Below are 23,277 nucleotides of genomic sequence, written 5' to 3'. Positions count from 1 at the left end.
TTTGAACATTTCTAGGCCCACTCAAACCCAGGATCCCCAGTAGTATCATCCGTGCAGGAGAAGTCAAAGTCTGCTAAGGGTAAAGACCTCTTTGGGCATAAAGCATTCCCCTCTGCCTCACTGCCGCGCCGGGCTGCAAACTACCAGACCTTGTTTGCAAAACAACTTCCTCACTTGCATGTGGGTCACTCCCTTCCTGTCTCAGATCCCACAGGAGAACAGAGAGAAGCTAAAAGAACTCATGAATGGCCCAAATGGTCAGTAAATCGTGGCCACCATCCGACACAGCTGCGAGGTCAGTGCCCATATCTGTGATGATGAGGCAAGATCATGGATTCTAACGTCCAGTATATCAACAGCAGTTCAAGCCCCCAGAGGGATGGGGAGGTCTTTAGCAGCAGAACAGACAAAGTGCTGAAAGACTCAAGGGCTGTGCCAGTCTTAGGTGTTTAGGAATACCAGCTTCCTCGTCAGAAATCACATAAACCAAGCAGAGCCAGAGGATATCACCTTACTGTTGGGGCTGACAGCCCAAATTCCGACCCAGGAGAAGACCCCGGCATGCCAAAGGCCACCTGTTACTCTCCTCCACTGTACACCCTGTGCCCTCACAGGGGCAGTGGGGTTGATGGCAGGGCTGGCTAAGGCTGCCACTGCCTTTGGGAGCAGCCTTGCCCCTTTCTTTTAACTGATTGATTCAGATGGAACTCTGAGACCCTTTGGAGAGCCACGCTCACACATGCTGGAAGAAAAACACGTTGCTTACCCTACGAGTTCTGCAAGATGTGGTCATCAGTGTAGGTTCCACAACCTGCCCTCCATTCCTGCTTTGAGTCCTCAGCTAACCTGGGCTTCAGTCTGTGAGGGCGCTTAAGGAGAGTCCTGTCCTCCACCAGGAGGCACGGGCCACGTGCAGCCATGACACACGCCGCTATTCAAAAGACTCTGATGTTGCGTTCATGAGGCTCGTGCACACCTGCCGCGGTATCCACGCTGCCTGCAGCACTTTGAAGAACCACAGTTTTATTGTAGGGTGGGCAACCGTTCTTTCTCATGACTTACCTAATTCCTGGGCCTAGTGTACTTATACCAGCCCCTGTCCATGTCTGCATGCACTCCAGCGGTGTGTTCTGTCGTCTTGCTAACGTAGCCTGTAACACAGATATCTTTAGGAGGGGCTTGTTTAAACTCTTAGCATTTTAACATACAGCCATTCAGCTTGTTGTTTATTTTCAACATATTTAGTTTTATATTCTAAGTACCTTCTGTTTTAAAAACAAACAAACATACGTTATGTCATAAGTTGGCATTAAAGGCCAAATTTATAGTTTCCGGCATAGACATGACTTCATCTGGAAGGACTTCATTTATGAGTTGTTTATGACTGCTTTCAGAGGTGAATAAATACAGTCAGCAAATGAAATCACGTTCACACAGGACAGGTTTAGACTGCTGCTGAGTGACTAATCGGTGCTCTAACTTTAATATGCAGTAGGGATATCAATACAGCTATATGGTCCCTTTTTTTGTTTATAACCCCAATTTCACGGTAGCAATAAGACTCCAACTACCAATGTGTTCTCAAGGGTTGTTATGTTTCCGGAGTAGTAGAAATCACTCGGGGATTGGTTCATAGTGAGCCAGAGGCCTGCAGTAGTCCAGAAATACTACCCATTGTGTTCAATTGCTTAATTATTTCAATATTCGCAGATTAACAATATTTTTAGTAGGCTGGTACACTGAAGCTTTGCAAGTACCATTTGATTTTGTTGCTTACATGCTGTTCTATTACAACAGTTGCTAATATACAAAGTTTATTAGCATAACATGCACTCTGTTAGCATCTAAAAATTAGTGTGAACCCTATACTACTTTTCTAGGGCGAAAAACTTCTATTTTTTCAGTAAGACTTCTGTTAGTGTGACTGTAAAATCTTAATGTGGGTTAGAATATTATATATAAAGCAGCAGATACAGAGTCAAATTGTCCCCGCATTTAGATTCCTACATCTCCATTGAATTTAATGAGGTTATAAGTTTATAAATAAGTAAAAATTTCCCTGTAGTGTTCCAGGCTAGTCGGTACAAAGAAATCTCAATATAACTTGCAATATTTTAAAGCAAAAATATCCAAAGACCAGCAGTAATGCTACTGAACTAAACACTTGAGCAAACTGTTATGAACAGATGCTGTTATTAATGTAAAATATCAATGTAAAGCTCTCATTTGGAACAATTAGATTCTCCCAGTGAGAAACAAAACAAGGCATTCCTTCCTTATCTCTGTCATGCTGTCTGGAGTGGCTCACAACCATGAGTGCCTATCTCAGGGCAGACTGTCAGAAACAGGACTAACACCCCAAACTGGTGGCGTGTTCTACCATTTGATTTCACCAAGAGAGTAACACATGTGAACTCCTGGATCACTCTAACAGTCTTACCCTGGAGTCAGACAGTCTCCTTAGACTCTCCAGTCTGTCTTGCCACCCAGACAAGCTGGACTTAATGATAAATGGTCACTTACTTAAAAAATCACACCACATTCAGGGTACTCCCAGTCCCAAGAGACCAATCACTTACCCCGGATCAGTTGGTACTCTAGATCTTACACCAAATACAGCGCTTATAGACAGTTCTATAACAAACTAGCTAAAGGTTTATTAACTAGGAAAAAGAAGTGTGTATTTACAAAGAGCAAACACATACACACAAATGAGTTGTGATTCAAATCCTAAGAGTGACAGATTTGTAATGACAGGTTTCAGAGTAACAGCCGTGTTAGTCTGTATTCGCAAAAAGAAAAGGAGTACTTGTGGCACCTTAGAGACTAACCAATTTATTTTAGCATGAGCTTTCGTGAGCTACAGCTCACTTCATCAGATACATACCGTGGAAACTGCAGCAGACTTTATATATACACAGAGAATATGAAACAATACCTCCTCCCACCCCACTGTCCTGCTGGTAATAGCTTATCTAAAGTAATCGTCAGGTTAGGCCATTTCCAGCACAAATCCAGGTTTTCTCACCCTCCACCCCCCCACACAAATTCACTCTCCTGCTGGTGATAGCCCATCCAAAGTGACAACTCTTTACACAATGTGCATGATAATCAAGTTAGGCCATTTCCTGCACAAATCCAGGTTCTCTCACTCCCTCACCCCCCTCCAAAAACCCACCCCCATACACACACAGACTCACTCTCCTGCTGGTAATAGCTCGTCCAAACTGACCACTCTCCAAGTTTAAATCCAAGTTAAACCAGAACATCTGGGGGGGGGGGGGGAAACAAGAGGAAATAGGCTACCTTGCATAATGACTTAGCCACTCCCAGTCTCTATTTAAGCCTAAATTAATAGTATCCAATTTGCAAATGAATTCCAATTCAGCAGTTTCTCGCTGGAGTCTGGATTTGAAGTTTTTTTGTTTTAAGATAGCGACCTTCATGTCTGTGATTGCGTGACCAGAGAGATTGAAGTGTTCTCCGACTGGTTTATTTGTAATGATCTGTCGATTTGAAATGTCTTTCAGGGAAAACCTAGGGATAAATCTCGGTGACCTCTTGGTTCAGTTTAGTGTCTCTGGCCCTGTAAGAGTTCAAACAGCAGAGCTGTAAATTTCTTGTGACGCTGTTTTATCTTTTACAGTCAGGCTTGGTGTACATGACAGAGTTAGGTCAACATAAGGCAGCTTACATTGTGAGTGTCTACATACAATGCTGCTTCCGCCAAAGTAGGTGGCCTTCTACAGCAACATCATTACTCCACTTCCATGAGAGGCGTAGCACTTATGTCACTGTAGCTTGGGTGATGCAGTGTCTGTGTAGACACAGCCTTGTTTGCACTGGCTGTTGGCTGTCAGCCCCAAGCGGGACTCTCAGCTGCCTCCCCGCCCACCCCAGCACTGACAGCCGAAGCTAACAGCCAGGCGCAGGCTCACAGCTGGAGCCCCCTCACCCATTTGCTGACAGCCTGAGTCTTCCAGTCTGAGAGGAGCTCCCTTGCATGTAGCATTTCCAAGGTGCGATAGGGCCATTCACCAAACCATTGTGTCACAATGTTCCTTAGTGGCCTGTTTAGTCGACAGCCTCCTGAATGCGGGCTGGGGGGGAAATTCCTATGCTTGGGTTCATAAGTTCAGAGCAAACATTTTCAAAGTTATAAAGCAAAACGTACATATTTCCTTATAGCCTGGAATAGCGACATTACACGTGAGATTAGTGCAGGCAGGAACTTACAGCATTTCATAGAGAGTCTAGATGCTAAATATATTCTTAGAAAACGAAAACCTATTTTAATCAAAACTGACATCTAGATGGGCTGGATTGGTTTCCAGCTATTAGCATGTTGGTTCTTAGCGAACGCCTATGGCCCTGACCAGAACTGGTGCCACAATCGCCATTCCAGGATGGTCCACAGTACCACATTTATGTAACATATCCAGAAGCAAGAACAGCGGGGGGCCCCCAGTAAACTGGCATTTATTCTCAGATGTCCTCCTGCATTATTATTAGTAGATTGCAAAACAAAGCCTAGTCTTTTCACCATCTAATGTTTCTTCCAGAAATAGTCCTCCAGTAGTCTGATTGACACCCTGCCCCGTAGTCTATCCCCATTCCTCATATATGTGATAACCCCTGACTGATCATGCTTATAGCAGGAAATGTAGATGTTTGGGTTTTGTTCTGTGTACATAGGTGTGTAAGGGGGAGATGGGTGCCATACTCCCATTTGTGTCCTTAAAAACCTCCCCCTAAATGTATACATTTGCCTGTGTCCCACATTAAACAGTATGGCCTGTTCTTTCCCAATAGGAAGAGATCATGAGTCCATAATAATGCTTTGTACCTTTGGATCATTTGGCCTTCCTCCTGACCCCAGAATGGTACCTACCAGTCCTTCCATAACACTTCTCTAGAAGAATTCTAGATCTGGTTATAAAAAGCAAAGCCCTATTCTGTTTATATTAAGCAAAAATATCATTTACAGTGGAGTCGCATCACCCGCACATTTAACTTACGCAAATTCAACTGTACGTGCTCGGCAAAAAAAAGAAAAATAACAATAACTCGCGGCGGTGGAGTACTGTACAGGAGTCGACGGGAGAGCGCTCGGGGGGGGTCAATTTATCGCGTTTAGACTAGACACGATAAATCGACCCCCGCTGGATTGATCGCTGCCTGCCGATCCGGTGAACATCTCGCCGCGCTACATGTGATTTCTAGTGTTTAAAGATACGTATTTTTCGTACAACATGGCCCCTAGACGCAAGCCAACTACTTCATCTGGTGCTCAACCAAAGAAACAGCGATCTGTTTCAACGCTGGAGGAGAAACTGGCTGTGTTGGACTTACTGAGAGACGGTATGACAGTGTCCAACGTGGCGTGTAAATATGGCCACAACGAGTCTAGCATCCCTGCCATCAAGATTCGAGAGAGAGAAATTCATCAAGCCGTGGCATCAAGTGCTCCAATAACTACTAAGGTGACGACCCAGGTGCGTGATAAGACTTTAGTGAAGACTGAAAAGGCATTAAACTTATGGCTGGAAGACATGAACCGTAAACGTATACCTATCGATGGCAACACGTTGCGAGAAAAGGCTCTTAGCCTCTACGCGCTGTTCAAACCTCCCGCCGAAGAGGGACAGCCTTCTGATGAGAAGGAATTCAAAGCCAGCCATGGTTGGCTTAACAGTTTTAGGAACCGCTTCAACCTCAAAAACGTGCAGACTAGTGGTGAAGCTGCATCTGCCAATGAAGAGGCAGCAAAAGCCTACCCCGAACAACTAAAGAAAATCGTAGAAGAAAAGGGCTATCCTCCGGAACAAGTTTTTAAAGCTGACGAGACTGGGCTCTTCTGGAAAAAATGCGCAACCGCACTTACACTTCGAAATCAGAAGGACAAGCCCCTGGCTTCAAAGCATCTAAAGACCGCGTGACTGTGTTGTTTTGTGGCAATGCAGCTGGGCATTTAATAAAGCCGAGCTTGCTCTACAGGGCTGCAAATCCCCGTGCCCTAAAAAGCAAGAACAAAAATCTCCTGCGCGTGTTCTGGCAATCAAATAACAAGGCTTGGGTGACGGCAGCATTATTTCTGGGTTGGTTCCACACATGTTTCATTCCGGAGGTCAAGCGGTACCGCGAAGAGAAAGGACTTGACTTTAAAGCGTTGCTGCTCATAGACAGTGCTCCTGGCCACCCTGCGGCACTCCGGTTTGCACATAACGACGCTGAAGTCGTCTTTCTCCCTTTTTTATTCTTTCATTCTTCCATCTCTCTTTTTTGACTCTACACGATTTTCGCTTTACGCGCTGACTTTAGAACCTAACCCCTGTGTAAGATGCGACTCCACTGTATTAGCAATTTACAGAGTAGAAAACATACCAGAAATAAAACTTGATTAAGAAATATGTTTTAGAACCCAGCTTATGAAAACTAGCTCTGATTTTATGTCTCTAGGGCAGTAGACGAAAGACAAAGATTACAGAATGTTTCTCTTATATTTGGCCTGTCCATGTGACATTTCATCCTGGAAGGAATGTGAACGTGCACAGCTAGACAACTTGTATAGTGTTCCCTCAGCTCTCAGACAGTGTCGCTCGTTGCAATACACAAGTGTTTGACTTCAGTATTGCTCTAGCAATACAGTATCCATTCTTTGCTCTGAAGCATTACCCAAAAGGACAGTTGCTGCTCTTTGGTTAGTTTTAGAATACACAAGATTTCATTTTCTTTCTCATCCAGTTAAAGCATTTGTTGATTTTTTTGCTATACGATATGCTTAGTGTTATATCTTTTTGTATTGTGTCAGCAGTTCTAATTGCACAAAACATTCATACATATTGAAGTATCCTTTGCTAGAGAAAACAATCTCCTCTTCCTGTTTAACTGATTGGTCTAGGTCACACAGTTCTTGAAGCATTTTCAACACTGCATGAAATATTCATACTAGTGACTACTATGTTCTGGACAAACCCTATTTGGGATTAAATTAGAAGTATAATTCTAATTTAACATTTAAAATACTATATCAAATGTATAGATATAGTTAAATTGTCAGAATGTTGTTGTAAATCACGTGTCTATGCTGGTTCCTTGGTCATATTAGCTAATGGGATCTTTGGGGTTCTATAGATGTTTAAAGTCCTACTATTCATATCCTACCTCAGCCCATGCTTAGCATTACAGAAGCTAAATCCAAAGCTATAGCAGAGTAAGCTTTCTTCTCCCATTAAAACAGTCATAATTGTAACCTACAAGAATAGTCACAGTGAAATAGGTGCATGACTTGTAAGCTAATTTCTAAGATTAACTGAACAGGCAACGTGACAAATAATTTGTAAAATGCAGCAATAAGGTCATGAAGCACCATAGCAATATCATATGGCTATCTTTAGTATAGAGGAAAAGTTACAACATTTCAAAATCTCCAATGCAGTAACAATGCCATGAGGCAAGGCATATGCAGATTCATCTTCCATTGAGGTATCTTTTCTCCCTACGTGGTAACAGCACTCTAGCTCCTATTTCTCTGTCCTGAAGCCTCGTCTTATGCAGTATTAAAGTTGGTGAGGTACTTTATAAACTCCTTCCCCACTAATTTACAGCATTTCTCTCAATAAATGGTCACAAAAGACAAAGATTTTGAGATTTTTAGTACAAAATTTGTAAAACTAAGCTCAGTATTGTTTTGAGTATATTAGTTTTTTCTCTTCTTAACTTCTTACTTTCCTTAGCTAAGCTACTTCCAGAACTGTAATTTGTTATAATATATATGTAATATATAATTCTCATAGTCTAATAGTAAATATTAAACAATCAAAAGTCTGTTGTTAAAGAGAAGTTTTTATTATGGAGACAGTTAAAACCTAAATGCAAACTTTGCTTTAAAAATTTCATTTAAGTTATGTTTGAGGGTGCCACTATTTTCTTATCTGTTGATCTGTATTTGGTTAGTTACCCAGAGAATGTAACAGTTTATTCCATTAACATGTTGTACTTGAGTTTTATTACTTAGAGCCCTGAAAGTTTATTTAATTAGCAGAAGTTAACGTCAACTGGCTTCCTTTTGTGCCTAGCTTATATCTTTGTTTGGCATGTGAAAAATGTTCAGTAGTAGGTAGGCTCCTTTAAAAGCTACGCTTTTAAGTGGCTCTGCTGGTTCAACTACAATAGCATCAGGTGGAGTTCTCCAGAGCCCATCCCCTCCCTCACACTTACAATGGCATCATGTGGAGCTCTCCAGAGCCCATCCCCTCCCTCACACTTACAGAGCTGCAGCTTTGCGGATGGAATACTTGTGCTCAATTTATGCTGGGAACAAATCTTGACCAGTAGTTGATTGTCTAAATTGCAAGACTGTGATTTTCATCCATTAAAAACCTGCAGAAAGCTGTGTTTTGACTAAGGTGGGAGAAAGACAAGAAGCAGAGCCATGGAAATGGGAAATTGTGGACCATTAACAAATGAAAAGGATTTATAACCTTTCAAAGACCACTCAGATGTAATCGTATCGAAAACTTGATTCTGTCTTTGAGCATAAAATCAACACTTTCTCAAACAGCGGAAGAATAGCTTCAGATGGTTGTCATTTGTTTTCCGATTATAGGTTAGAAGAAGAAGAAAATGTTAATATAGTAAAGCCTGCAGTACTGGAATAGATTTTTTTCACCCCATTTACTCAGCAACAAGACTGTCCTGCAGAGTGGAGTAATCTATAAAAGCTGTCTTCGCAGGTTTTAAATACAATTATTTAAATCTATGGCACATAGGCTTTTAAAGATTTATAGACCTAGGTCACATGGAACAGATCTTACTGGAGAACTAGCGCAAAATTAAAAAAAAGAAAAAACCTTTCAGTAAAATATGTCAAGTTTTAGTAAAACATTTGCAATTAGTTCCAATGCACTGTAATTATGCAATAGAATCAATACAAAGTTTACATCCATCCACCCAACTACTCAGCTTGTTTTTCTTTAAATGCCTCGCCAATCTACTAGAATTCTTTGAAGGGGTCAACAAGCATGACCCAGTGGATATTGTGTACTTGGACTTTCAAAAACCCTCTGGCAAGGTCCCCAAAAGCTCTTAAGCAAAGTAAGCAGCCATGGGATATGGGGGAAGGTTCTCTCCTGGATGAGTAACTGATTAAAAGATAGGAAGAAAAGGGTAGGAATAAACGGTCAGCTTTCACAGTGAAGAGAGGTAAATAGCAGTGCCCCCCAGGGACTGTACTGGGACTAGTGCTGTTCTACATATTCATAAATGATCTGGAAAAGAGGTAAACAGTGAGGTGGCAAAATTTGCAGATACAAAACTACACAAGATAGTTAAAACCCAGGCAGACTGCAAAGAGCTACAAAAGGATCTCACAACACTGGGTGACTGGGCAACAAAATGGCAGATGAAATTCAGTGTTGATAAATGCAAAGTAATGCACATTGCAAAACATAATCCCAACTATACATATAAAATGATAGGGTCTAAATTACCTGTTCCCACTCAAGAAAGAGATCTTGGAGTCATTGTGGATAGTTCTCGGAAGACATCCACTCAACGTGCAGCAGCAGTCAAAAAAGCGAACAGAATGTTGGCAATTATTAAAAAAGGGATAGATAATAAGACAGAAAATATCATATTGCCTCTATAAATCCTTGGTATGCCCACATCTTGCATACTGCGTGCAGATGTGGTCGCCCCATCTCAAAAAAGATATATTGGAATTGGAAAAGGTTCAGAAAAGGGCAACAAAAATGATTAAGGACATGGAACAGCTTCCAAATGAGGAGTGATTAATAAGATTGGGACTTTTCAGCTTAGAAAAGAGACAACTGGGGGGATATGATAGAGGTCTATAAAATCATGACTGGTGTGGAGAAAGTAAATAAGTGTTATTTATGCCTTCTCATTACACAAGAACTAGGGGGTCACCAAATGAAATTAATAGGCAGCAGGTTTAAAACAAACAAAAGGAAATATTTCTTCACACAACGCACAGTCAACCTGTGGAACTTCTTGCCAGAGGATGTTGTGAAGGACAAAACTATAACAGGGTTCAAAGAAGAACTAGATAAATTAATGGAGGATAGGTCCATCAATGGCTATTAGCCAGGATAGGGAGGGATGGCGTCACTAGCCTTTGCCAGAAGCTGGGAATTGGCGACAGGGGATGGATCACTTGATGATTCCCTGCTTTGTTTATTCCCTGTGGGGCACCTGGCACTGGCCACTGTCGGAAGACAGGATACTGGACTAGATGGATCTTTGGTCTGACCCAGTATGGCCGTTTTTTTGTTCTTATTTACATCAACGTGACTGTGAAGAATATAGAGGATAATAAATCTGCAATATTTTATCCTCAAAAGAAGATTCTGGATGCTTTCGCTCTTCACAATCTAATTCCATGCCATTTTTAGGCTACCACTGGCTGGTTTGTGGTATCCAAGTTTTTTTATTCAAGTTGTAATGATTTTACTAGCTTTCACATAATGTCATTCACATCTGATTTTTTTCCAGGGCATGGTCTTCATTGCCATCGAGCCATCATTACCATCTGCAAGCTAATTGGGATTACAGACATGTATGCCAAGCTTTCTGGATCCAATAATCTGCTTAACCTCACCAGAGCTCTCTTTAAGGGTTTAGCAAAACAGGTAAATTTTAGTTTGTACTTGCAGTCATATTTGCAATGGTCAGAAGGTGAAATATAATCAGTGCTTTGTGGTATAGTACAGAGTAAATTCTAGGTTCAAAAAGTAACAAAGTTCAAATGAATTCTACAATTCCAGGAGAAAACAGAATTTGAATTTCAGTCTCCTCTTTCCACTCACTCAGCAGTCATTAGTCACTTACAGGTGTCCATCAGTAACTCTTATGCATTCAAGTATAAAGTGCCTCAAGGGGAAATCTGAATTTGTGGGATTAATTTGCTTTTGTCAGTGACATTTAAAAAGCGCAAGGAGATAAGGCCTTAATCCTGCTTTTATTGCTGTTATTTCTTCAGTCACATTTTGGGTTGTCTCTGTTGGTGTACTGAACACAATCATTGCCGCTCCTGAGCAACAGTGCCTGAGAACTAGTGGGTAGGAGTCTGTAGTCCTGACTGCTGTGGGCCAGTCCATAGTCAGCTGACATTTTAAATGTAATCTGCAAAAAAAAAAAAAAAAAAAAATCTCACATTTTCTACTTTAATCTGTTGCGAGTCTAGTTAAAGAATTGCAGGTGCTTTCAGCTTTTTTTAAACAACACTGTTGTAGATTATCCATCTGTTGTAAGAAGCTCAAGTGATTTAGGAGCGTTAGCCCTATTGACTGAACCACTTTTGGAAATATGTTCCTTAGCTAGCAGGAGTGAAAAGTAGCAATATGTTTGTGTGAAAGGAAAGAGAGGCCCGTTTGGTGCATCAGTGCTTTAAGAGATGTGTGTTAAATGAGTTCTTCTTCACGTCCATTCCACAGTAGGTGTGCGGTGCCGCATTCACAAGCGTCGGAAACTTTTTCCCCTAGCGGCTCCGGGTGGTCCGCTGGGGCCCCCCGAGTGGTGCCGCTGCGCCATACATATATAACCCCACCGGCCCGACCTTCTCCACTTCCTTCTTACCGTCCATGAAGGCGTTGGAACAACCTCTCTCGTAGAAGAGCAGTCCCTTAGCCTTTAGAGTGGCTGTTATCAGTTTATTAACATACCTGTTGTGAACACTTACGTCGTTAGGTGCTTGGAGGCCTCCAGCACCCGCCCCGGGCCACAGGGCATGCCACAGGCCCACGGCTTCAAGGCTTGTGCCACGTGCTGCAAACCTATGCCAGTTAGTGACCCCCATGAGTCGTGTCTACGTTGCCTGGGGGATGGACATCAAACTGAACAGTGTAGAATTTGCAAGGCATTTAAGCCAAGGACAAGGAAAGAAAGAGACTTTTGTCTAAAGCAACTGTTAATGGAGGTCACATTGCAGCCGCCAGGCCCGGAGCACCCCACCCCACTCAGGCTTCCTCGGTGCGTAGTGCCCCAGAGCCGTCAAGAGACCCGGCACCGGCTAAGGACCATAAACTGTCGGCCCCAGTGCGCCAGGCTAGGCCCTGGCACCGCTCGTCCTCCCCCGTGCGGCCCCTGGTGCAGCCGAAACGAAGGCGCAGTTGTTCCCCGCACAGGAGGCCGGTGCCTCCCCAGGCCCTGAGCGCCAATAAGAGCGGGAAGGCCTCGGTATGGCACTGACAGCAGTGGTCCCGGCAGCACAAGCCCCACCGAGTGCAGACCTAAGTGAGCTCAGTGCGGACGATGGGCTCGAGGGCATAACGGATCACCCCTCTAAGCCTGGCACCTTTGAGGCTGCAAAGGACCTCATCGAGCTGTTGGCGGCGAGCCCCCTCCCGTGTGGGGAGAACCCTCCGGCACCCATGTTTTGGGTGCCATCGAGGGGTAAGCCGGCAATGGTGTGCCGCTCGAGGACACTGTCCCGGCATCGCTCCTGGAGTTGGTCCCAGTCAAGCTCCGACTCCACGGACTCACTCTTGCCAGCGGCCCGGAAAGAGGTTGCAGCACCAGCAGCGGGTCAACGCGAAGAAGCACCGGAAAGGGCACGCCGCTCTCCGGCACCACCCAGAGACCGGTACCAGGAGGAGTTGAGATGGTCCCTGCCCGGGACTGTCTGCGGGAGTCCTCTGTCCAGGGAACGCTGGCCCTGGTCCAGATCCCGGTTCCAGTCCCAGGGATACCGGTACTGCTCCCGCTCAGCCAGGAGCCGCTCGTTCTCCTGCCGGTGCAGATCATTGGCATCGCCATGGCCTTCGCAATTGGCGTCACCGCAGTCCGACGCTGACTCCGGCCGCTATAGGTACCCGCACCGGGACCCTGACAACAGGGACCCTCAGGGGAGCTGGCAGCCCCAGTGGGGGTTGCCAGGCCATTGGCCCTTCTGGACCCCCTGGGCCTATCAGGAGCGCCAAGGGGCCCCGTCCAGGGCAAATTACTCGGTGCAGACAGTGCTGGAGGCTACAGTATCTAGGCCTCCAGCATCTCCCCAGCATAAACCCGAGAGACCAGCACCGAGCCTGGTGCCATCCCATGGACTCCCATTCCAGCCTGAGCCGGAGGCCCCTCCCACGGGAAAAGGGGAGCAGGAGGACCAACCGGAGGGGGTCAAGCAGCAGCTGACCTCCTCTTCTTCCCCCAAAGAGGTGGTGGCAGGTACAGAGGTGTCCAGCCGTCCACCGATAGACCATAGAGTTGCCCCACGGATCGCTGCGCAGAGTCGCCCAAAACTTGGGGTTGCAGGCCGAGGAGACAGTTGAGCAGGAGGACCCCATGGTGGACATTTTGAGCCCCGAAGGGCCATCCACAATAGCGCTCCCACTCATTAAGACCATTCAGTCTAACTATAAGAGTATATGGCAGACCCCGGCCTCCAGCGCTCCAACGGCTAAAGGAGTGGAGCGTAAATACTTTTCCCCATCTAAGGGCTATGAGTTCCTGTTCTGCCACCCAAGTCCATGCTTCCTAGTGGTCTCGGCGGTGAAAAAAAGGGAGCACCATGGACAGCAGGCCCTGGCCCCTAAGGCCAAGGAGGCAAAACACCTGGACCTTTTTGGCAGAAAGGTGTACTCGTTGGGGGGCCTTCAGCTGAGGATTGCGAACCAGCAGGCCATCCTCAACCGGCACAATTTCAGCTCCTTGGCGGCGGTGGGGAAGTTTAAGGACAACCTCCCACAAGGTTCCCAACAGGAGTTCATGGCCCTGGTGACGAGGGCAAGGCAGTAGCCAAGACCTCTCTCCAGGCCTCCCTGGATTTGGCAGATGCAGCGGCTAGAACAGTTGCGTCAGAGGTGGTCATGAGGCGCTTGGCGTGGCTCCAGGAGTCAGGCCTGCCCCCCCGAGGTCCAGAATACGCTCCAGGACCTCCCTTTCAAAGGGTCTGGGCTCTTCTGGGACCAGACAGACACGAGGTTGCATAGCCTCAAGGACTCGTGGGCTACGCTTAAGTTGCTGGGTATGCACACCCCGGCGACCCAGAGGAAGTCCTTTAAGCTGCAGCCTCCCCCTCAACGCCGTGCCATAGGCATGAGCCTTACCGTAGGCGAGGCAGGGATAACAGGCAACGGCGCAGCAACAATAACCATAATGCACCAAGGCCAGCACAAACCCCCGCCGGGCACTAAGCCAGACTTTTGAAGATGCCTCGTGGTCTAGTACACGGACCTCTCACTGGATTCGTCCCTTTGTTTCCTGAACCGCCTGTCCTGTTTCTCCCGTGCGTGGTCCACCATTACGTCAGACCGTTGGGTCTTATGCATGGTGCAGAACAGGAACTCACTGCAGTTCACCTCCCTCCCACCCCTCTTTTCCGTCCCTCTTCAGGGACCCCTCTCACAAGCATCTCCTAGAGCAGGAAGTCTGCTCGCTGCTAGAGGCGAGATCTGCAGAGCAGCTTCCTGGTCCTCGGTGCACACCTTCACAACCCACTACGTGGTCAACCAGCAGGCCAGAGAGGACGCGGCGGTTGGCAGAGCAGTCCTCCGAGCAGTTGTCCCGTGACTCCTCCCCTCCTCCAGAGGTAAGCTTGTGATTCACCTAATGTGGAATGGACGTAAATAAGCACTCAAAGAAGAAAAAACGGTTACTTACTTTCTCGTAACTCTTGTTCTTCAAGATGTGTTGTTCACGTCCATTCCACCACCCACCCTCCTACTGCTCTGCCGGAGTCGCCGGCAAGAAGGAACTGGAGGGGTCGGGCCAGCGGGGGTATGTATGCACGGCACAGCAGCGCCACTCGGGGGGGCCCGCCAGGAGCCGCTAAGGGAAAAAGTTTCCGATGCTCGTGCACGCGGCGCACACACACCTAATGTGGAATGGACGTGAACAACACGTCTCGAAGAACAACAGTTATGAGAAAGTAAGTAACTGTTTTTTCTTCTTGGTACGCTGAATGGGCAGCAGAGGTGTTTGCTGCTATAAGTGAATACCTATTCTGAAGAATGAGGCTTTAATGAATCATTTTTCTTGGTGGTGGGGGAAAGATTGAAAATCAAGTGAACAGAATTTCCTTGAATAACAGAAATTACTACCTTGAAAATTGTGTGCTGTGGACATCACAGGTACTTTGTTATTATTGAAGCAACAAGATTCTATTAAACTGCCTTGTGTCTTCAGGCTAATGGCAAGTGTACTTTGGCCATGGGAAGCTTACCATACGACATCTAACAGGATAGCTCAGTGGTTTGAGCATTGGCCTGCTAAACCCAGGGTTGTGAGTTCAATCCTTGAGGGGGCCATTTAGGGATCTGGGGCAAAAATTGGGGATTGGTCCTGCTTTGAGCAGGGGTTGGACTAGATGACCTCCTGAGGTCCCTTCCAACCTTGATATTCTATGATTCTATGATCCAGTTACCTGCCCATCCGTGAGATCTACTTCCTGGGGATATTCATGTAATTTAACTAATCTTCAGTCAGTTCTTGGCAGGGTAGGATTATTCAGCCCTGTCACATGTATAATAAACAGAGCTTTTGGTATGTTGCCACATTTTGTTACTCTTTGTTGTTACTATCCCACTGCATGCCTTCATCTTAGGCCAGTAGCCTTTCCAGAAAGCGGTACTGCTGGGAATGACCTTACAGTGCTAGCAAACCAGCAGTCCTGGGACTTCAGCATTGCAGCCAGAAGCACACAGCAGAATTCCCAGTGTTCGCACCAGTCACTGGATGTTCTACATACGCTTACGTGTTCTTTAGTTTACATACAACAGCTGAAAAACAGACACTTTTTGTTGCTACTTACGCTATTTAAGCAGGCAAACGATGTTCAGTATTGGTATGGAGGTAAATACAGAATGGAAATTATTTAGATAGATCAATAGGCTGAACTTGTCCTGGTTCAATTCTTTCTTGTGACATTAATAGAATTTTTTTTTAACCTCTCAAACAGGAAACCCATCAAGAACTAGCAGATAAGAAAAGCCTCTACGTGGTAGAATTCCGTGAGGAGTGTGGCCCCCTGCCCATCGTAGTTGCTTCACCTAATGGAGGTGTCAGGAAGGAACCAGAACCTATGGATGAGGTTCCCAATACCAAGCTGGAATGGAGTGAAGTGAGAGTAGCTCAAGGAATGAAACGTTCTTCCTGGGCAAATGTCAAAAGGACAGTGTGGTGAAGAGCTGGGATCTGTCCATGCCAATATTCAAAGAGGTACAGCAGCACAAACCCAGAGAAAGTCCAGCTCAAACCAGTGATTTGGCTAGATGTGCACTTCAGCACCATGTTGGGTTGCTGCTGCTCTGCCTTGGGTGCTCAGCAGCCTAGCTGGCTTTTCTGCAAACGTCTCTTGCCATCCACATTCAGCTAATGAACAATCTGCATATGAATGGCTGACGTGCGTCCACGCCAATCTCATACGCACCAGTGCTCTGCTGCTGTCCTTGGACCTGCTCTGTAATCAAGAAACCCTGTTTTTTCTTTACAGATATTTGGGAAACTATTAAAAACGTTACTAAAATAAAACCAAATCATTCTCATAATTTAATGTGCTGCATTTTCCCTCAAAGCTGCTTACATTTCTGTATGTGCTTTCAGAGCTCAACATTTTGTGCGAGGATAGATGTTAGTACATTGACTCTCCACACCTCTGTACCATGTAATCTAGTCCAGAGTGAGAGGGGAGGGATCGCTGTGAAATTAGAAGGGCAGAAGTGTTGACAGGGAGGAGTGTAGGACGAAGGGAAGCCAAGGGCTGGGGCAGAGTTGCTGGAGGTGAGACGGAAGATTTACTTGGGGGAGGGGAATGGGGAAGGAAAACAGGAGGAAGCAGAAATGGTTTGAGCCGTGCAAAAGAAAGGCGGGGGGGATGGGGAGATGGTGATGGGGGAGGGCTGCAGAGTGAGGTGCGATGAATCAGTGGTAGGAGCTACCCGTGTCTAGGCCAGTGTTTATTGAGCTTGTCGACTCCTCAGTCGAAGTAAATCATCATCATTCACAACCCCCTGATGTTTACCGTAAAAGAGCGATAGAGAGTTATCAGTGCTAACCCAGTATCATTAATTTATGTGCTTGGTTTGGGAGGTTGACAAAGAATACCTGGACCTTGAAGGGGAAGGTTGCATGGGAAGGTGGGGAATTCAGATTTTCTTTATTTAGATTGTAATAAAATTTTTAATGATTCCTGACACGTGCCTTTCGTGAGCCACCAGTGAGAAACACCGCTCTAGACCAGAGCAATGAGGCAGGCTAGCTGGGGCACTAAGATGAGCTGCAGGAGAAGTCATTTGGCAGTCAGCAAAGCAACCAGGGAGCAAGTCAGTCAGTCCTGGAACCATCTGGGGTAACTGTGTTAACACAGATGAGGATGTTTCACCACATGGTGAATAGTACAAATGTCTGAGGGTGATCCTTCCTCCCAAAACACCCTGCACTCCCCTCTGCTGCTTGATAGAGCATCCTGCTTGGCTGGCTTTAGCAATGCAGCTTGAATTGGTACAGCCCACCCCACTGTCCACTCCCAGCCTAGCCCAAGCCTTCCTGGTTGCAGTGAGAATGGCCGCAGAGGAGCTCTGAGGTCGTCAACAGGGGCTAAGTTTGTAGGTCTTCAGGTGCTGGTCCCGATCTGTATTCCACATATAGCTATGCACATGCGCCCAAGTATGGAAATTCCTGTAAGCAGTGTCTGTTGGGCCCCCCCATTCACAGCCGGTCTCCTGTTCTCAACAGAGAGTATAAGAGGCAGTGCAGGCCGACGCATCTCCAGTTCCTCGTTACCATCATGTGGCCTGAATCAGAATCCTGTGTCCTCCCTTCCTTCAGCTCCTTTGTAGACTCTGTAAATACAATTACCAGTAGTTTTATCCTTCTGAGCCTGTTAGCTAGTAGTTTATAGTATAATTAGCATAGTATATTTTTCCCCGTTCCTGGAGATTCCCTGCCTGGGTCTGGGACTATGCTGAGAGTCCCAGGCTTCAAGAATTGTCTCTCTTGCCCTCACTCCTTCCCTATCAGCAGCGAACATCAGTGCTGCCTCTGCTGTCTGGATGAGACGCATATCTCTGCAAAGTGCAGTATTTGTTGCTTGTTCCTACCCAGAACTCAAGAATCTCCTGAGCTTCACCTGAGGAACTACCTGATGGAGAAGGCTGTGAGACCCTTCTTCAGTCCGAGCCGGGGAGACACACTCCCCCGCCCGCCTCCCCAGTGCATCAGCCTGAACTTACAATCAGCACCCCTCTAAGTATGTGCTTAGGAGTGGAGCCTCCAGAGCTTAAGTCCAAAGACTCTTCTTCTAGGGCTTCCCATGAGAATAGAGGGCACTCTAAGCCCAGATCCCCGTTGAGGACTGTCCAGAAGAGACATGTTCCTTCCCATTGAGGTCAGGTGAGCCTTTGTGCACAGACCTAAAGAACTGGCTCTGCTGAAAACACCTGGACTGGACGGTGAAGTGCACAGAAAGAAAGATCCTCCTATTCTATCAGTCATGCCAGCACCAGAGCGGAAGGACCAACATCTACTGGTTCTGTCTACAAGTGCAGATCCAGACTCATCATTGGTGCCATCTGGTTTGTTCAAGGACCACTCTGCCTCGAAGGGTGCAGCAGTTCCCTCAGACTTGACTGCCAGAACCTCCCGGACATGAGGACGTACAGAGACTTACACAACACCAGAAGATATGTTCCTCCCTTATCAGCAGTCTCCCCTCCTCTCCAGCTCAGCCCTAATGAGGGATGTTACTACGCAGGAGAAAGGATACTACTTCAGTGTCCCAGGAGCCATCTTACCCCCAGCTCTCTGGCAGGAGTGCTCCAGGGCTGATGGCCCCTCCCCTACTGGAGGAGCAGTTTGCAGACTCGGTTGAGTCTGGTCACTCTTGTATCTCCACGGAGGAAGTTGAGCCCTGATGGACATTTTGAGGAGTGACACTCTATCCCTCCAGATCAGGCTTCCTCAGGGACCACTGATACTGAATCTTTTGGGGTTCTCCTCAACCAGCTGCCCCTCTTTGTGGCCGTATTGCTCTAGAGGGCCCATGGGCTGCAGCTCCTGGAGCAGTTCTTTCCTGTTGTCCTTGGCAAATGACGCCTTTCCTCCTATTCCACTGCTGCCACATGTCGTAAGAAAGGTACTTTACGACGGGGCCAGCGTCATTCTCCTAGCGCCAAACTGAGCCGGGCAGTTTTGGTTCATGGAGCTCCTGACAATGTCTGCCTGTCTTCCCACCCCCACCCCAAATCAGATCCACACCTTCCTGAGCCTCCCAACTCAGGATAGGGGCAGAATCAAGCACCCCAATCCAGACTCACTCCACCTCATGGCCTGGTGTTGTGATGGGTGTCCGAAATAGAATGTTCCTGCTTGTCTCCTGTGTAGGCTATCCTTCCCCGAAGTAGGAAAGATTCAACTAGGATCTTCTGCTGGACAAATGGAGGTGTTTCTCTGCCTGGGCACAGATCAGTCCATACTCTCCAGCCACTGTAAGCATTCTGATTGTTTTAGATTATCTCCCGCCCCAAGAGACCTCAGGTCTCTCCATTAGTTTGATGCAAGTCCCCCTCTCGGCAATTAGTGCCTTCCTCCCTCTGATAGATGGACACTGCTTTCACTCACCCAATTACAGTACGTTTTATGAAGGGCCTAACCAGGACCTTCCCACCACTGATCAAACCTACACCTCAGTGGGACCTGAATCTCTCCTGACAACACTCACCAGACTTCCGTTTGAACCCTTAGTGACATACTCTATGTCCCACTCGTCCAGGAAGGTTGCGTTTCTGGTGACTATTGCTTTGGCCAGAAGGGTCAGCGAGCCGGGAGCCATCCTCGCAGACCCTCCTTCTACTGTTTTTCAGAAGGACAAATCTTGCATACTAAATTTCTCCCCCAGGTTGTGTTTGAATTCCACATTTGCCAAAGTCTCCACTTACCTGTCTTCTTTCCAAAGTTCCATACTTCTACCAAGGAGAAAAGACTTCACTCCCTCAGCGTCCGGCATGTCCTGGCGCTCTACCTGCAAAGGACCAAACCAGTCAGAAAGTCACCAAAACTTTTTGTCACCATAGCAGAAAGATTGTGTGGGCAAGCTATATCCTCTCAAAGAATTTCGAAGTGGGTTTCGGGATGCATTCGAGCGTGCTGCAGGTTAGCCTACATCTTTCTCCTGAAGGTGTCCGCTCACTCCACGAGAGCACAGGCTGCCTTTACAGCATCCCTGCAGCAGGTTGTGGTACAAGGCTCCAGCCACACCTTCACGACACACTGTGCCTTAGGTCACACCTCAGCTGCGGACGCAGCCGTGGGATCTGCAGTGCTGCAAACATCTTTGCCATTGGCTTCCTCGTACCCACCTCCAGTCTGAGCACTGCTTGTCAGTCACCTGCAAGTGGAACACACATAGGGACCAGCCCTTCAAGAAGAAACAGAGGTTATTTACTGTAACTGGACGTCTTTAGGTGTGTATGGTCCTTATCTGCATTCCACTAGCCGCCCACCATCCCCTCTGCTTCAGATCCTCTTGGATTTGCAGTAAGATGAGGAGCTGGAGAGGTGGTGGCCCACACTGGCTCGAATACCCTCAGTCAGGAGCATGAGGTGACCTATTGTCCTGTCTTAAGGCAGCATCCTGGACTCCTTTCTACTTCTAGGTGCTTCAGCCATTGCTGACGAGACAGGATCCCCCATGGACACTATGCACAATGGAACTAAATGTGCTGCATCATGACAGGGCCTATGTGGCTCAGATTCATCACCGTATCTTCAGCGGAACATTTGCAGGACCTCCTTTGGGGCCCTAGGTGACCAGTTTGGGGCAATCAGAAAAAGTGCGGGGCATATTTTCCAAAAGACTAGGGACCCCATCTTGGGAAGTGTTCTATCTGGCCATCCAAACTGTTTGGTCCTCGGGCTCACCCCTGAAATATTCAGAGCTACATGGCTCCATAGTGCTCTCCCAGACAGCCCGTGCTGAGCCTCCGTGTTTCCAGTCCTCATGCTCTTTCAGGGAGGTACCTCTTTTCTGTTCTGTGTTTTGTACAGCACCTCACACAGCAGAGGCCTGGTTCATGGCTAAGGCTCCTAGGTGCTACGTCAGTAAAAATAACGGGGTGCCTGAGGCCTATTGGAGAAAGTACAATACTCACACCAGCCTTTGAATGAAGCATATTGGCACCCTTACAACCACAGTTTGCAACCAGAGGTGCATTGGGAGCAGTTTCTGGGGGCGGTTGTGTGTTGTCCATGGTGAGCCGGCTGCTCATCTGGTGCTGTCTCCTGGTTTTCCAACTGCCCAATCACACTGGAAGCTAAAAATACAGGAAACACATTTGTAATGTGGCCTTTCCATGTAAGCAGTTACTGCTGCTGCTGCCGTGAGGCCCTTATGGGGTCGCGAATGGAAGGGGAGGCGTCCATGACCTGCTGTAAGCCATTCTGTGAAAAAAGGTGAGAACTGACTTACTCGCTATCTGTTCCGTTCAGAACAATCACCATGGCTGAAACACAGCAGCCATTGTATACGCTCCATGTGTGCGTACTGGGGGCCTCACTGCACCCCCAGAGCGTTTTTAGTGCACCTTGTCTTTACGGCCACAACCCCAGTGTTGTTTGACACACCTTTCAAGAGTATCCTGCAAATTTGTATTTGTGGTTCTGATGCTGAAGGCATTGAAGTGAGTATGATACAACTGCTGCGGGCTCCCAAAGACTGCAGTGAGATGTGTACATTTGGACTTGGTTTACTTAGTCTAGGCTTCTCCAGCTCTGGTTAGCTGAACAGTGAACACTCATCAGAATTCTAATCTATGGGATGAGCACCGTGCCGGATAGACTCTGAGCTTTGCTAGCTAAAAGAAGATATTGCAATCAGAATCTTTCCCGCGCCATCAAACGTTGCTTAGCTGTATAGGTGAAAATTGCACCAATTGTATTTACTACAGATTTTCCCTGTGGTTTTAAGTACAACTGCTGGGGAAAGGCAATAAGAAGCAAGGGCAATGGCTATTAGTTTCACCACCGAGAACATTTGTCAGTTTTTCACCTTAGATTAGACCAAGCAGTGTAGCTAAAATTGCTTGGATGCACTTTAATTTGCCTCCGTCTTCCGCAATAACTGCTCACTCAGTCACTGCACAAATAACTTTATTTGAACCTGCTGACTTCAGCTATTTCCACTGCACCAGAACAACTGCATCATCCTTCCACTGTCCGATCCCCTTCAGGTAATGGAGACCGTGTAAAACACTCATGTAACAAGTGGCATGGATTCTTGTGACTTCATTTCCTCTTCAGCAGCAAATAGGAAGTAAAGAGCAGACTCAGGATCCAGACGTCTTCACTGAGTGATTGCCCATGTCCATTCCACGTCAGGAGTGTGAGCGCACCGTGCCCTGCGGGAGATTTTCCCCTCAGCAGTACTTGTTGAGGCAGCACATGCACCCATTCTTGCTCTTGCTGTTGTGCCAGATTATACAGGGCGGAGCCACCTTGACCCACCTCTGTTCCTTCTCGCAGCCCAGGATGGTTGGTGGACCCTGTTCTCTTGCTTTTGTAAGTTTTTCCTCCCGTTTGTCCATCTTTGCACGTTGTTGGTGCCCGTTTAATCTTAGTTTGAGTGTCTGATGGTTTCAGTGTTGTTTCCTGGTAGAGAGTTCATACGCTTCAGTTCCTTCTGTGGGTTCTGGTTCCGGGACATGCTTCAGTCAGGGGGCTTCAAACCTGTCTTGTCTGTAAAAAGCCGTTGCCAATGCATGACCCGCCCACCAGGTGCCTGAAGTGTCGAGGGGAATCGTGTCACAGGTTTGTAGAGACTTTAAGTTGCGGACCAAGAGAGACAGGGAGACCAGGCTGACGCTTCTGCTGATGGAGGCAGTGGTGCACCTTCCTGTCCCGAATGTGCACCAAGCACTTCGACTTCAGTGAGACACGCCCCTTGGCTGAGTTCCAGCGCCGTTGCCTGCCCCAGGACCAAGGAAGACACGTTGGGCCTCCAAGAAAACATCCAGGAGACCGGGGGGACGGACGGACTGGGGGTTTTGTTTTCAGTTTTGGGGGCATTTCAAATGGGAAGCTTTTCAATAAAAGTCCTTGTGGGTACAAAATGTGCATACCTGTGTGGAGTAGTGAGTATAACATTACAATAAAAAGCTATTTTCTAATTTTCTGGGAATGATCATCATGAACTTAATGGTTTCTGTAGTTGCAGCCTGTCAGCTGGCGTGTTAAGGCGGCGAGATCGGATATCAAAACAATTTGTTGCTTTAAAGTGTAATGGCGCCACCTTTTGCACTACAGAAAACAATTTAATTCAGCCAAGTAAAA

The 23,277-nt window shown here is 46.7% G+C and overlaps 1 protein-coding gene across 2 annotated transcripts in view; it reads left to right on the top strand.

The window, feature by feature from the left end:
* Positions 1 to 16,508, top strand: part of MRPS5 (mitochondrial ribosomal protein S5) — a 95,266-nt gene extending 78,758 nt beyond the window's left edge. Inside the window, exons 10-12 of one of the 2 annotated variants that reach the window (XM_077814276.1) lie at positions 10,516 to 10,652; positions 14,350 to 14,545; positions 15,914 to 16,037. In XM_077814276.1, the coding sequence (XP_077670402.1) occupies positions 10,516 to 10,652; positions 14,350 to 14,526 (314 nt within the window). In that variant the 3' untranslated portion in view covers positions 14,527 to 14,545; positions 15,914 to 16,037. Of the gene's footprint in view, positions 1 to 10,515; positions 10,653 to 14,349; positions 14,546 to 15,913 lie in introns of both variants that reach the window. The other variant, XM_077814275.1, reaches the window with a different exon arrangement.
* Positions 16,509 to 23,277: the final 6,769 nt, after the last annotated feature.

Source organism: Eretmochelys imbricata, chromosome 3 (genome assembly GCF_965152235.1).
Source record: "Eretmochelys imbricata isolate rEreImb1 chromosome 3, rEreImb1.hap1, whole genome shotgun sequence".
Taxonomy (NCBI): Eukaryota; Metazoa; Chordata; order Testudines; family Cheloniidae; genus Eretmochelys; species Eretmochelys imbricata.
This window is presented reverse-complemented; position numbering and strand designations above follow the sequence as displayed.